Source organism: Natator depressus, chromosome 19 (assembly GCF_965152275.1).
Source record: "Natator depressus isolate rNatDep1 chromosome 19, rNatDep2.hap1, whole genome shotgun sequence".
In the NCBI taxonomy this organism is placed as follows: Eukaryota; Metazoa; Chordata; order Testudines; family Cheloniidae; genus Natator; species Natator depressus.
In genome coordinates, this window is record NC_134252.1 from 7,398,261 (window position 1) to 7,412,763 (window position 14,503).

The 14,503-nt window shown below is 45.8% G+C and overlaps 1 protein-coding gene across 15 annotated transcripts in view; it reads left to right on the forward strand.

Annotated features, from left to right (window-relative positions):
* The window catches only part of MACF1 (microtubule actin crosslinking factor 1), a 253,775-nt gene that overhangs the window by 143,011 nt on the left and 96,261 nt on the right, over positions 1-14,503 (forward strand). For 8 of the 15 annotated variants that reach the window (XM_074934500.1, XM_074934502.1, XM_074934505.1 and 5 more), the window contains 3 exons: positions 11-146; positions 13,917-14,066; positions 14,161-14,394. In XM_074934500.1, the coding sequence (XP_074790601.1) occupies positions 11-146; positions 13,917-14,066; positions 14,161-14,394 (520 nt within the window). Of the gene's footprint in view, positions 1-10; positions 147-3,784; positions 9,149-9,637; positions 9,788-10,464; positions 10,681-10,799; positions 10,950-12,171; positions 12,400-13,916; positions 14,067-14,160; positions 14,395-14,503 lie in introns of those variants that run through there. The other 7 variants (XM_074934493.1, XM_074934491.1, XM_074934494.1 and 4 more) reach the window with 3 other exon arrangements.

Sequence of the window (14,503 nt, forward strand, 5' to 3'; positions counted from 1 at the left end):
CATCTTGCAGGCTTTCTGACCAGGAGAAGGAACAAATTTCCACCCAACTCAGTGCCCTAAAGGACACTTACCATCAGCTCTGCAGCGACTCTGCGGAACAGTTCCAACAGCTTCAGAGCCATCTGGCCCAGGAGACGGAGCACAAGGTACCTTTTCCCATCCCGTCTATCGCATAGATCTGAGTTACCTTTCCTCAGGGCATGAAAGAGGCTTTGCTTGGTTGCGTGTCTCATGACCACCGGCCATTCACAGCCTGTTTGCTTTGTCCTTAATCTCACGTGATCAGCCACTCTTCCATTTTGTCCCATACATTGCACTCGGGGGTCCGGGCTGAGTTGGTCATTGGAGGCTGAGTAGAAGAGGTTTTCGTATTCTGTTCCAGGTTGTTAGGGGATGGGTCTCCTCTGCAGTGTTGTTGATCAGGGCTGATCCCCAGGCTACAGGGTTGACTTAATCTTGTAATGGGAAAGAAGGGAGGTGGACATCTGATCTAATAAGGAGACAGAGTGGCCATGGGGGTGTCCTTTCAGTTCTTTTAAAATAGAGAGCGTACAGTCATGTAGGACCTGGGTGAGACCTGCAAGCGGTGCTTAATTTGCAATGAGAGGTGCCAGGGCTCAAGCAATTAGGTGCTGGGGCTCCAGCATTTTTTTTACATTCATAGCTGATGCAGCAAGCTCAGAGGTGCCAGGGCTCTGAACTGCTGAGCCTAGAGGTGCCAGGGCTCAGCCCTGGCACAAATTAAGCACTTCCTGTAAGGACATTTTGATTACGTCTCTTGCCAGAAGATCAGCTGCATAGAGACTGGTGTATGGGCAACCTTTTTCACACCTCCAGGCATAAATTGTGGAATGCACTAGTAAGAAATAGACTTGCCTTGAATAGTAGGAAATTGAGTTCCTCTCTGTGTGGAATGCAGCCCTGCATCATCCCCTTGATAGACCCTCAGCTAATCTGAGAAACCTTCACTGACTGAGTAGCTGGACCCCTGTCCATCTCCCATTTGCATCCGATAATGTTCCTGTCAATCTTCGTTTCATGTTACACTCATGCGCTAGGTGGGAAGGGTTTGAAGTTCCTTCTTATCACCTCCGTTATTGGTGTTAGCTGTCTTCAGTCACTCATGGATATACCTGTATGTGTATGTAAATGTGTATATATGTGTCCAATGGATATCTCTGTCTGTTTGCTTGCTAGCTCCCTGTATTTTGAAGCACTGGCCAAGATGGACGTGATTTTGTGATAGCCAAAACTGAAATGGGGTCAGATAGTGAATCCCAGTCCAGCAGATCAAGTGAAAAGGATGACAAGGCCATTGAGTTTATTTATGGGAAATCTAAACTCCCACACTTTCAGTGCTATATGCATAAAAATGAAGCACACGTATTTCTATCTAAAGAGACGTATTTCTATCCTGGTTCAGATGTCTCGGTCCAGTGATTTTTTTTTTTTTTTTACTTTGCCAGCAGCAGAAAAGTCATGCTGCCATTTCAGCAATGACTCCGAGCTTAGAGGTAGCAATCTCCCCAGTTAAATTGTCATGTCATTAATCCCACCTACCTCACTGCTGCCAGAAAAGAAGCTAAAAATGTCCCTGCAGGTCCAAAGCGAGTGGGATGCGGATTCTTTCCTTTCCCTGCTCCTCCCGCAGAAAGAAAAATGCTTTCATACAAAAGTCTTCCCTACAGTTTGCTGTGTTTTATTTATACAGCATGAAAACATTTGGGGGGTGTCAGTTTCCTTTTACATTTCTGTTTTGCCGAAAGGGGTGTACTTTGCTTCCTAATTATGACAGGCCCCCAGATTTGTGGCCTCCCGGCTAACCAAGATTAGCACGGAGAGCAGTCACTGGCACTCTCTGTGAAGCCCAAAAGTGGGATGGGATTAGAACTATTTATAAGAGGCACTTTAGGGCTTCTGTTATGGATACTTGGCCCGTATGAGGGAGTATCTTTAGGGCTATCATCGCTTCATGGTATGGTTGCTTCATTGTAGAAGGGAGCACATGGAGAATTTTTAACATTTGCTTGCTGGAAACATCCGAGACTCAGTGAAAGGGTATCAAATTAAAACGAGGAAACCAAAGCAAAACTGCAGCTCGCGCTACATTGAGCATGATGTGTCCCTGTACAGTTTGTGTTTCATGTCAAGTATTGTTACGATTAACTGACATCCTTGCTTACAAGTTTAACTAACCCTCCGGAACTTTAAACACACACCCCACACAAAGCGGAACGAGGACGACCTGCGTGGGGGGTTCTTTTTTGCAAAACAAAACAGTCGCATGCTGGACGCTAACACCAAGCTTTACACTGTGTGTGTGATACGGCTGAGCTGCTCCATAAGGCTCTGTCTTTAACTGCTCAAGGCACACCCTGCAACTCTGGTAAGTAAAAGCCTTTTATGTCCTCTCTCTCTTCCTCTGTCTTTCTGTGGCTTGTTGAGGATGGAATGTGCATGCTGGGTTCTGGCAGTGCTCTTAGAGAGTTTAAGAGCCTTCTAATAGTTCCCCCCCATCCACCCTGTAAAAAAGAGCGTGAGGGTAAATCCAGACCAACTCGCTGGAAGTTGTGTGTTTGTGGGTGCCATATCCAAGCTGCCACGTCCTGTTGAACGTTCTCATGGGACTATAAAGGGACACGTCTGCAAACAGAAATTTGAGCGTCTTAAAGATATGAACTGAACTGATAGCATTATTCACAAAATCCAGATTCCCGTATTTCCCCTCTGCATGGGATTCCCTCTGGGGTATCTCCCAGTGTCCCAGGCTCTCATACCTGAGCAACGGGAGTGTAGAAAGCAGGAGCTCTGGTGTACATACTATAGGGGATGCTCATTCCCATTTCGTCATCTTTGAGAATCCTGCTCCCTCCTGAGCATTCCCCTGCTTGTGCTCATAACACCAAGAAAAAAGACCTTCCAGAAATACTTGAGGTGGGTGCTATTTTTGGAGCCTCAGTCCTGACCATGGTGCTTTCCACCCTGGCACCTAGTGTAGTCTAGAGCTGTGTTTTCCCCGAGGCCTGGCCTGAGCTACTGGAGAGTTAGTCATTTCTGAAATACTCCAGGGAGGGAAGTTGTGGTGACAGTGCCAGAGAACGCTGCACTAGAGCCTGCTTGCATGGGCAGAGGCTTCTTCCCTGCCCTTTGGCGCATGGCCGGTCTGCTGTCGCTGGCAAGCTGGTATCTGCCACGGGGTTCCCTCTTTCCTGTTGGTGGCTGGCACTGCAGATCTGCCTGGCAGGCCCTGTGGGAGCGACTACACCAGTGGGAGATTTCTGAACCACTGAAGGTGCTTTTCCTTTTGTCCTGTTGCCTCATCGGGAGCACAAAACAGGGTTCATATTGTCTGTCCCCTTTTGCATTGAAGTGTTGAAAGGCTAAAGTGCATGTCTGTCTAAAGGTGTCTCTCTCTCTATCTGTTGGTTGTTCCGTGGGACGTTAGAAAGCTGGGGTTTTGCCGCTTTGCTGCGTTATTGTAACGATGGGTGTCGAAATGTCTCAGTGCTGCCACACAGGAGGCTAGATGAGCTCTAAAACAACATGCAAGCTAGAAAATATAGAGTGGTTTACCTGAGCGTCTCGCTCAGATGCACTCGGCCTTGCATGTCGTACCCGTTGGGATCTGCTCTCTAGTCTTTTTAGGCTTTTTGTTTTGTTTTTCCTTGTCCTGGAATCTGAGACATCCATGGACTTGATGCACTGTAGTTGCTCGAAATGATGGTTTGCTTTTAGCAGCCTCTGTGGTTCTGATTTGATTTTTATTTTCTCTCTCCATTTTTAGGGATGTGACACAGTTGCGGGAGTGATAGACTTGGGCACAGTGGAAATATTCCCTATCTTTGGTGCCATGCAGAAAGGTCTCATTGACCAGGACACAGGCCTTGTACTGCTGGAGGCTCAGGTTATCACGTCTGGCCTAGTCGTTCCTGAGACCAACGAGAAGCTCTCTTTGGCAGAAGGCCTGGCAAGAGACATTATCGATCCCAGGACTCTCCAGCTGCTGCAGGAGCTGCAGGATACCCTTCTTCTGATACGTCAAATTCGCTTGGAAGGAAAACGGTTTCTGCCCACAGTTTCTGCAATAGAAGAGGGAAAGATCAGTGAGGATGTTGGACTGAAGATTTTAGAAGTTCACCTTGTTACAGGGGGTTTTCTAGACCCTTCAGGTCAGGGCCGGATCAGCTTGGAAAAGGCTGTTCAAGAAGGCCTCATAACTACTCAGCTTCACTCAAAACTGGCCTCTCGCCTGAGATCTTGCAGGAATTTGATTGACCCCAACACAGCCAAGAAAATCAGCTTGACTGAGCTAATGCAGCGATGTATCATTCACCAGGAGACTGGCCTGAGATTGCTGCCCATCAAGCAGCTGGCAGGTGGGATGGTGAGCCTGAAATCAGGTAGGAAAGTGAGCATCTTCCGTGCTGTCCAGGAGGGGCTAATAGATAGGCAGGTCACTGTGCGGCTGTTGGAAGCCCAGCTTTTTGCTGGGGGCATTGTAGACCCCAGAACGGGGCACAGACTGACTGTGGACGAGGCAGTGAGACATAATTTGATTGACCAGGATATGGCATGTGCACTCTTGATCCGACAGCTTCAGACAGGTGGCATTATAGATACTGTCACGGGAGAGAGACTGACAATAGATGAAGCAGTAAAGAGAGATTTAGTAGCCTCGAGGATTGCGCTGGTGATCCTGGAATCCCTTTGGTCCTTTATGGGGCTGTTGTGGCCCGAGTCAGGCGAGATCCTCCCAGTTGCAGATGCCCTAGAGCAGGGCATCCTGTCCACTGAATTGGCTCATAAGATTCTTAGTAACAGGCAACTCATCAAGGCTCTCTTCATACCAGAAACCACAGAGGTCTTGACCTGGAAGAAAGCAGTAGAGCATGGCATCTTGGAGAGAGATGTTGCCAAGAAGCTAAAATCTACCGTCATACCTGACGTGATGCCCAGTATGCAGCTGGCAGGCTCTGCAGCCAGAAGCAAACTGAGTGTGGGCTCTGCAAGAAGGAGTCATGAAGACCAAAGTCACCCTCTACTAAGGAGTGATGATGATAGGCTGATATTCCATTTGATGACCCACAGCTATATCAACATCCACAATGGCCACAAGCTGCTCCTAGTCGATGGGGAGTTAAATGATCTCACTAAAGCCGTTATACAAGCTCAAGAAAATGGATCAAGTACTCACCTGTTGGACGTTAACAAGGATGGTTACAAAGGTCTGGAAGTCCTTGAGGAGACAGGAGACTGGGAGAGTGCAACTACTGAAAGGGAGCCCTGTAATGATTTGGCTTTGAAGCAACTTGAGTTTCAATTTACCGCTTTGAAAGAAGAGAAAGAAGTGTCAGAAAATACTTCTCTAGATGATAAAAATCCAGTGATACAAATTGGAAGTTTTCCATCAAAGTATAAAGAAAAAACTCTGAATCTGAAGGAACAGGAAGAGATTTCTGCAAAGCAAGCTTCCATTCAGAGTGAAATTGATTCTGAATCTGCAAGAGAACAAAGGCTGACTATAACCAGGAATGGAAATCAAATAGAATTGTCTAGGCAAGAATCTGCTAATGACCCCATTAGAATCAGCTTTGAGATAAAGCCCAGAGAAGCAAAGGAAACGCTGGTGGAGATGGGGATAGATTCCAGTGGTGCTAAACTTTTAATAGACGAAGTCAAAGATAGAGCACCTGAAATGGTAAGAGATGGTGTGAGAAAAGAAACCTACATATCTATGGATGAATCAGAGAATACTGAGAAACCACAAATCATGCAAGAGAAAACTCAGAGAAGGGTGGAATCTGAAATAGAGACACAAGCTATTACGGATAAGAATTTGTTGAATAAGGAAAAAGCTAAGAACAGATCAGTGAAAAGAGAGGAAATCGTGCCTCTTAAAACCGGAGATGAGAAGCAAATGGAAGAAAGAGAAACAGAAAAAACTGAAAGCGCAAGAGTATTGGAAGTAGAAGAAACGGATGTGGAAGATTTATCAGTTGATTTCAGTATTAGTGAAACTTCTGTGCTACCCAAACATTCCATGGAACTGGGAGAAGACTGCACTTTAACAATGCTGGTGGCACAGCTCCAAGGTGGGGGTATATACCATGAGCAGATGGGCAAGAATCTTCTTCTGAATGAAGCCGTAGCTTGTGGTGTAGTGTCCAGCCACACAGCTGTTAAACTGATGGAGAAAATGAAAATGTTCAATGGCTTCTTTGACTCTCACACATGTGAATCGTTAACCACCGAAGAAGTCATTAGTGAAGGTCTGATGGATGAGAAACTTCTGCATGAGGTACTCACATCTGATAAAGTTATAAGTGGTGTTCTCGACCCATATAGTAATATTGTCTACTCTGTCAAGGGTGCGGCTGAGGTTGGCCTACTGGATGAGGAAACAGCATTGAGAATTTTAGAAGGACAAGTAGTTACTGGAGGAATTGTTGACTTGAAACGAGGCAAAAAAATATCAGTCACTTTGGCTTTAAATCTTGGCTTGATCGAGCCCTCTAGTCAAGAGGAACTTATAAAGTTAGAGAAAGCTTCTAAAGGAAAAGATGCTGAAGATGAAACTAGACAGAAACTCATTGGATTACAGGCTGAAACATGTGGAATTATGGATCCTAAAACTAAAGAACCGTTAACTATTGTCCAGTCAGTTGAAAAAGGGCTTCTCAATAAGGGGAAAGCCCTTCAACTCTTGACCAAACAGATAGCAGATGGAGGAATTATTCACCACATGTCTGGAATGAGACTTTCAGTAAATAATGCAATGAAACATGGATTGATAGATCAAGACTTCTGCAAAGAACTCATAAAGTGTGAAAGTGTGTGTCTGCACCAGTATGTTCATCCAGAAAGAAAGGAGCTTGTATCCTTACCCAAGGCAGTGTCATTAGGGCTGATTAACTTGGACTTTCACGGTGAAGTCCAAGAAGTACAGGCTTTGAGTGGAAGTGTTATTGACCCTGTTTCTGGCCAGAGGCTGGCTTTGTCTAAAGCTGTAAAGGAAGGATTGTTATCTGAGCCAGTTATGGAAAAGGCAGTGTTGTCTTCCGATATGAAACATGGAATTGTAGATCCTGAGAGCTGTATGATCATTCCCTATTCAGAATTTATAAAGAAATGTAAAATTGACATTGAATCTGGACAAAGGTATCTGGAGCTTGTTCCTTTCCGAGCAATCAAGGACAAGGTGACAGGGAACGCTCTGACGTGTGCTCAGGCTGTGAAGCTGGGGGAAATAGACCTGTTGCCCACCTTGAGAGTACTGCAGGCTCAAGCAGACACTGGTGGCATTGTGGATGGTGCTACGGGCAAAAGACTGTCTCTGATGTCTGCTTTGGAACGGGAAGTGGTGGATGAAGAAATGGTGAGAATCATTGCATCGAACCAGATGATGGCTGGAGGGATTGTTGACACTAATATTGGGGAGAGCTTAAAGGAAGCTGTTGAAAGAGGACTAATCAGCCAAAAATTAACTGCGGCTGTTCAGGAAGGCATTTGGATACTCAATGACAAATCTGATCCTGAAGAGTGGAGAGAATATAAATGCCACTCCCAGCAGCTACTGCAAAATGGAACACCCAAAGAGGAAAGTGTGGCCATGGATAGTCCTGCTACGGAGATGACTGATGATGATGAACACAAAGCTAGATGCGAAGCAATGGGCTACAGTGCAGCTGGAGATGCTGATTCTGACCGATCACATAAGACAATGAGTATAATGAAAAAAGAGGTGCTGAAATCACTTCCTCCTGAAACTTCAGAGGACGGTGTAGTGGGTCAGCTCTTAGGAGAGGCTGAATTGTCCCCTGAGCCTCCCTTAGTATTAGCCACAATGCCTGTATCTCCAGCATTTAAGACCCAGAAAAGAGAGATTAGGAAAAACAGATCACAGGAACCCTGGAAAGAGAAATTGAGGGAGAGGGAAGAAGTAGCTGAGGAGATAGAAGAGAAAAGAGAGAGACTGGAGGCAGGGAGAGAGCAATCATTTGCTAGTGAAATGATGTATCAAAGTGATGGGGACAAAGAAGGAATAGAGAGAGCCTTTTTCAATAAAGATGGGGTTCTGGGAAAGACAGAAGCTACAGCTATGGCTTCTGAAGTAGATCAGAGAAACTTAGATGAGAGAATGGAGGGGTCAAAAGCAGTAGAGGCAGTATCAAAAGAATCAGTTTCTGTGGATCAAGGAGAGGAAGAAATAGTCTACATAAACGCTAAGGAACCCTTCAAGCTTGCAACTGGCGATAAGCATATTGAAGACAAACCTGTAGATGAAATACCAATGAAGCATGCTGAAACTACACCACAGAGAACAGAGGCAAAAATTCTTGAGATCAGAAGTCTTGGTGCTCCAGAAATGTTGAGTGAGGCTGATCTAAAACCCATGGGAAAGAAGAAAACTGAGATAAAGAATCCAAAGCAGATCAGTATCCCAGGAGAAACCACTAAACTAGGGAAATCTTCCAAGGAAAAACAGTCCCTTCCTATCCCAGATTCCAAAGAAACGTTGATGAGGAAGATCAAGGAGGAATTGATCTCAAGTATTCAGGAATCAGTGTGTGAAACCACCACCAAGAAAACAGCTGGTGGGTTGCTGAGCAGCATTGCTGAACAAAAACAAACAGAGATTAGCGAGAAACAGGTTCCTGAAAGAGAAAAGGAAGCGACTGCGTTGGGCCTGAAAGAGAATATCAAAGGTGATCAGAAATTCACCATTGCCCCAAAGAGAGATGCACTCCAAGAGACAATCAGAGAGATCAGAAATGGCAAGGACACTTCTGTAACAGATAAATCAGAGGAAAAGATACCCCAAGCAATGACCAAAGAGGAAACCAGAGATCTGGTATCCACCACAGTGTGTATCGCAGAGAGAAAAATACCAGAGTTAATTACCGGAGAGGAATCCACAGGTGATCTAGAATCTTCTGTAATCCCTGAACTAGAGAAACAGACTCTGAAAGAAACAACCACAGAGTTCACCATGGATGAAGCAAGGTCCTCTACAACCTTCAAATCAGAAGGAAAAACACCCCAGGAAATAACCAGAGACGACAGCAACGGTGATCAAGAACCACGCTTAACTATGGCAGACAGGGAGAGATGGCAAGAACTTTCAAGAGAATCTACAAAACCAGCCAAGGTAAATGTTGTGTTGTTTTTTTTAAATTCCTGGGTATTTATGTATTTTTGATATAAATGAGCATGGTTTAGGACTAAGTTGACAGCAAGAAGGATAAATGTAGTGAATGTAGAGCACCTATTGGGAGTTGCAGCCCCAGAAGATAGTAGCTGGAGTTGATTTGGCAAATGAAACTGTGATGTATTGGGGGAAACATTTGAACCTCAGTTATATTTTATGAGAACATTACTTATAAATGACAGATACATAAGCCCATTGTTTAGCAGTTGGATGATAACACTGCAGATTTGTTGCTATTTTTAAGGTTTGTTGGAAAAAGAGTACGTTTTATTTCTCCGTAGTAAATCTTGTAGATAAGATTAGCAAGGGAGCAGTCCCTAATGTGGAAAATTGCTGAGAGAGAGAATGCTAAGAGTTCTTTAAAATAATCTCATTCTGATTTACTTTTCTCTCAAAATCTGAAGTATGTTTTGTCTTTTGACTCCGCAGATTGTGTTCAGCAAGCAGCTTTGTCTGGAACATGATGAGAAGCTGGTGTCTTATCTGTCCGTGCTCCGAGATATTGAGATGAAAATTAAACAGGTTCAACCGGCGGAGCTGAATTTAGAAGCGCTGCAAGACCTGCTGCATCAGGCTGAGGTCAGGGTGGGGCACTGTACTAAAATTAGTCCAGCTCCAGTGCTCTTCTCTCTGGGTTAGTTCTTTTAGGGCGGTTTATGCACGGGCTCACTGGGCTTTAGCAGCTGCTCACTGTCTCTTGTGAGTATGATGAGGAACTTTAGTCTGGGATCTAAAAGATATCTTTCTTTCTGGCTCAGGTCTTCGTCCGTGTTTAGACAATAAATTCATTTAATTCACAGTTAGGTTTGCTGTCTGGAATGAATTACTGTAACCTGGCCAGATGAGAACAGTTGGATGAATTGGTGGATGGTAATGAATCATTGTAGCAGATACACATATTGTTTGAATCCAGTTTCTTCCAGCCTTTGTTTTACTGTGGCTATGTCTACACCGCAAAGAAAAAACCCGTGGTATGGAGTCCCAAAGCCCGGGTCAGTTAACTCAGATAGTGTAGACATTCGGGCTAGGACCGGAGCTGGGCTCTGAGACCCTCCCCCTCACTCAGCCTGAGCCCAAATGACTACACTGCTATGCTGCGTGAGTCAGTTGACCCAGGGTCTGAGACTCAGTGCCGAGAATTGTTTTTTTTTTTTTTTTTTTTTTTTTTTTTTGCAGTGTAGGCGTACCCTGTGAATGCTGGCAGTGAGCGTATGAAATCATTGTGTCTTGGACTTAATGATACTGTCTTGCCTCAGGTCCTGGATGTGGAACTGAAGGATCTGTCCTCTCCAGTGAATCAAGAGCTGGACTCTGTGAAGTGGATTGTGGCCAACCAGCCCCAAGAAGTCCCTGAACAATTGCTGAAAGCCTTGGAGAAAAATGCCAAGAACCTCCAGAAGTCTTTTAGCTCAGTGAGCGATGCCTTGGAGGCCTGGCTGCTAAACCTGCGCGGTGCTGCAGAAACTGAAAAGGTACAACTCACAAACAGACTTTTGTCCTCCCTATGCTGCTTCAGCCCTATACTGAGAGATCTCTGCATTCATTCCTTCGTTAGTTGCCTGGTTTTAATTAGTGTACTTTTCATTTTAAGGCTAAAGTCTTAACACGGCATAAGACGCTTGAGGGCAAACTGGAAGAGCTGCAGAACTGGGTCTGCGATACCGCATTATCTCTGGACAGCAGTGATTACCACCATGCAACTGAGGGGAACAGCTTGACTTGCTGCCTGCAACACTATAAGGTAGCCATAGCAACACCCCTAATCCTGACTGATCAAACTGTGGCCTCCTCCAGGGAAGAGGTTGCTTTTAATCCAGCCTTCCTCCTTGATTCTTTGTGGCTTTCCCTTTGTCGATTATTGTGCAAGGAGATGCCAATATTCTAGCCTGTTTTTCAGTCCTTGTGCTCTTGGGAGCATGAGTAATGATGCCATGCAGAGGTGAAAGGAGCCAAGGGTTTTTTTTTCCTGTTTTGTCTCAGCAACAAGTAAAATATCCTATTGCTGCTCAGCCCTTCAAAGAACATAGGGAAATAAATATAAAAATAAGTCACAATCTCCTCCAGAGCACGACCTGGAGCCTTTACTGAGCGCCACAGTCTCTTGGGAGTGGCGCTCAAACTGGTCAGTGGAAGCTGTCCTCACGGCTCACAGAGCTATGGTTTTGAGACCCAAGCAGTGCGGGGCAGGGGACTAAGGTGTTGGAAAAAGAGGTAGCTCCAGGAGAGATTTTTGCTGCTACACCACAATCTGCAGAATGAGGAAGCTGGAGGGCGATTGGCATATAGAGTATAAACAGTCGCTTCTGAATCTGGGTATATCTCCAGCGCTGCACCGCACACGCATCGAGAAACTGGCTCTGACTAGGATGCCAATGACAGGAGAGGTTTTTTCCAAAGGTGTTGGGAGGTCTGGTATAAAGAGAAAGGAGGAGACTTGGGAAACCGCTGCTTTCCACACATCGTCTTACTCGTGTGCTGCTGTACACGCTTCTGTCAGGGCTTCTCTGTACAAACACTTACTTGGTGGCAAGCTGGGGTGTACATCTACCTCGCACTAGCCTGCCGCTTACAAAGTGTGTGTGCGGACCCTCCTGCCGCGTGCTAAAAATTGCCCGGGTGCTTTGATCTAAGCTGCTTTGGAACAGGAGTAGATTAAAGCACACTACAGAACTTCTAGTGCTTGGCAGGTGGCTTCACTTGGACACTTAGTTTGCAGCAGGCTAGTGCGGGGTAGTTTTACAACCCAGCTTGCCACGAATTAAGTGTTCACGTAGAAAAGCTCTTCGTGTATCGCTGGGTGCCTGAAATATCTTGTTCTCTTGATGGAGATCTGGCTGGAATCTCTCTGCTTCTGTGCCGTAGGATTCTCTTTGCCCATGGATCATGTCCAAAGCCAGCAGCTTAGGAAAGTGCACACAAACCAGAGTCACTTCACTGATTAGCTTTTTCTCTCTTCTGTTCAGGAGTTGAAACGTCCCCTTGCTCACACCAAGTCTGAGCTCGATGCAACTGCTTTCGACATTCAGTTCTTTATCTCTGAGCATGCCCAGGACTTGACCCCCCAACAGAGCAGGCAGCTGCTGAGACTGCTCAATGAACTGCAGAAGTCTTTCCGGGACCTTTCCGAGCGTGTGGCAGCTCAGGTGGAGGTCCTGCAGGTCTGTCTCCGGCAAGTGGAGCAGACTGATGAGGTGAAGGTCGTGAGGCCTGTTGTGTTTTGTTAACTGAGATGTTTTCAAGAACATGCCGTGAAACACTTGCCATTCTGTGTTCCAGTTTTGGGTGTGTGACTTTGAAATGATTCATGGCACAGCAGGAGTTTCTTGAAAAGAGTCGATTGCTCCTTTCTATTACCCTACCCATCCCATCTTTCAAGGGACTGAGATTCTGCCTTCCCTTATTCAAACTAACCAAGCTCTTGAGGGCTCTAGATGGCACAGCTGGTCAGTCCCTTTGGCTTTCAGCTCTGGAAACCTGCCTGAGTCTAGCTGAGATCATATGTGCATTGGTTTAGTGGACTCAACCTAGTTCCTATAAGGGCCACAGCAGAAAATAACTGCACAAACTGGCATTGTTCAACCCAAATGATAACCAGTGTTGCTAGTTTCTCATTTTCCTTGCACAGTTAATGGTCTGTAGACACATGAGAACAGCCCTTTGAATAATATCTAAATGTCGTGTCACACAGCAGCCACCCACACAAGCTCCTGATTCTCTGCTGTGTTCCCGCAGCCCACATAATCGCATGGACCTTTTCACTCCAGACACTATTAATACTGTAATGTTTTTATTAACAGTTGCTCTCAATAACACTCTGCCTATGCCATCTCTGTGTGTGTATTAACCAGTTTGCTTTGCTTTTTCAGATTCAGTGTGCACCCATCCTAACCCAGGAAGATCTCGCTTTGCAGCCGAAGAGCTCTTAAGAGCGCTCTTTTGAATTGCTTCTGTTGTTTATCTTAAAGATTGAAAGAAATGACCACAGCATTTTGCACAAGTTTGTATGTTTAGTTGCTACGGCACCAGAAGAAACCGTTTTTTCCCTGCTAGCAAAGAGAAGTTTTTTGTGAGGACTGTCAGGGTCACACATCATGCTCAATTGCTCAAACAGGCGCTTCTGTATTGTGCATTAGTGGCAAAACCTAGGAATCGGATCAGCTACAGAAACATTTTGTCTCCCTTGGCTCTCACGCCAACCCCGGTGTGAAAATAAACCTGACTCGGGTCAGTCAATGCTCCAAAGCTGCAGCGCTGCATGATGCCAGTGTGTTACGCGTGGCCAGCCTTTCTAGAGATGGCATTACACGGGTTTCTGGTATATTTTAAATTTCTTGAGGTTGAGAGGAAAGACAAAGCCAGAGCAACATTTGGTTAATTGTACCAAGGAGGGCTGTGTTTTGATTGTTGCCCCCTATGAAATTTATTAAACATTTGTGGAATGGTCTCCCATCTAAGGAGAGAAGACAGCTTGAATGACAGAAAAATGTGTATTTAAAGAGATCCCGTCCTTCAAATACTGTTGGGCTCTGATACACGTTCATGCAGCCTGGCTGAGAGCTGAGGGCTTCAAAAGGTGTTTTCTGTGCTGCCTCCTATCCTATCAGGTGCTCAGACTGTAACTCTTCTGCCTTGCTTTTCAGAGACATGGTGGCATTGAACGAACGATGTGTCTTAAACGGCCTCCTCTCTTCTCTTCCCCTCAACACAGACTCTCCAGGAGCAGCAAGCAATGCGCAGTCGGAAGCTGGAGGAGCTCCACGCCTGGCTGGGCCAGGCGGAGAACACACTGAGGGACCAGCAGAGAGCAGCCAATGAAGGGGACCTACCTATGCTGCAGCAAAGGCAAAGTGACGTTAAGGTCAGGGCTAGAATAGTTGTGGGGGGCAAGAAGGGGGCAAAAGAGAAGTCAGATGGCACAGAAAAGTTGTATGATTCTTCCACAATGCTCGTAGGACCTGCAGAGGAACATTCAGAGCCGGGCTGCCTCTTTCGTGGGTGTCTTGAAAGCAACCGAAGAGTTCTTAAAGGAGAACAGGGCCAAGATGAACCCCGGGGAGCTGGCAGCCCTGCAAGAGAAACTCCGCCTCGCCAAGGAGCAGTTCCAGTCTCTGCAGGAGAGGACTGAAGTGGCCCAGAAAGAACTGGAGAGCACAGTGACGGCTGCAATGCAACAGGAGACGGAAAAGGTAACACACAAAGAACAAAGGGAGGGGGGACTTTTAATGTGAGGAGGCAGCTTGGCCTAGTGGGTATGCCGCTGGCCGGGGAGTTGAGAAACCTGGGTTCTGTTCCTGG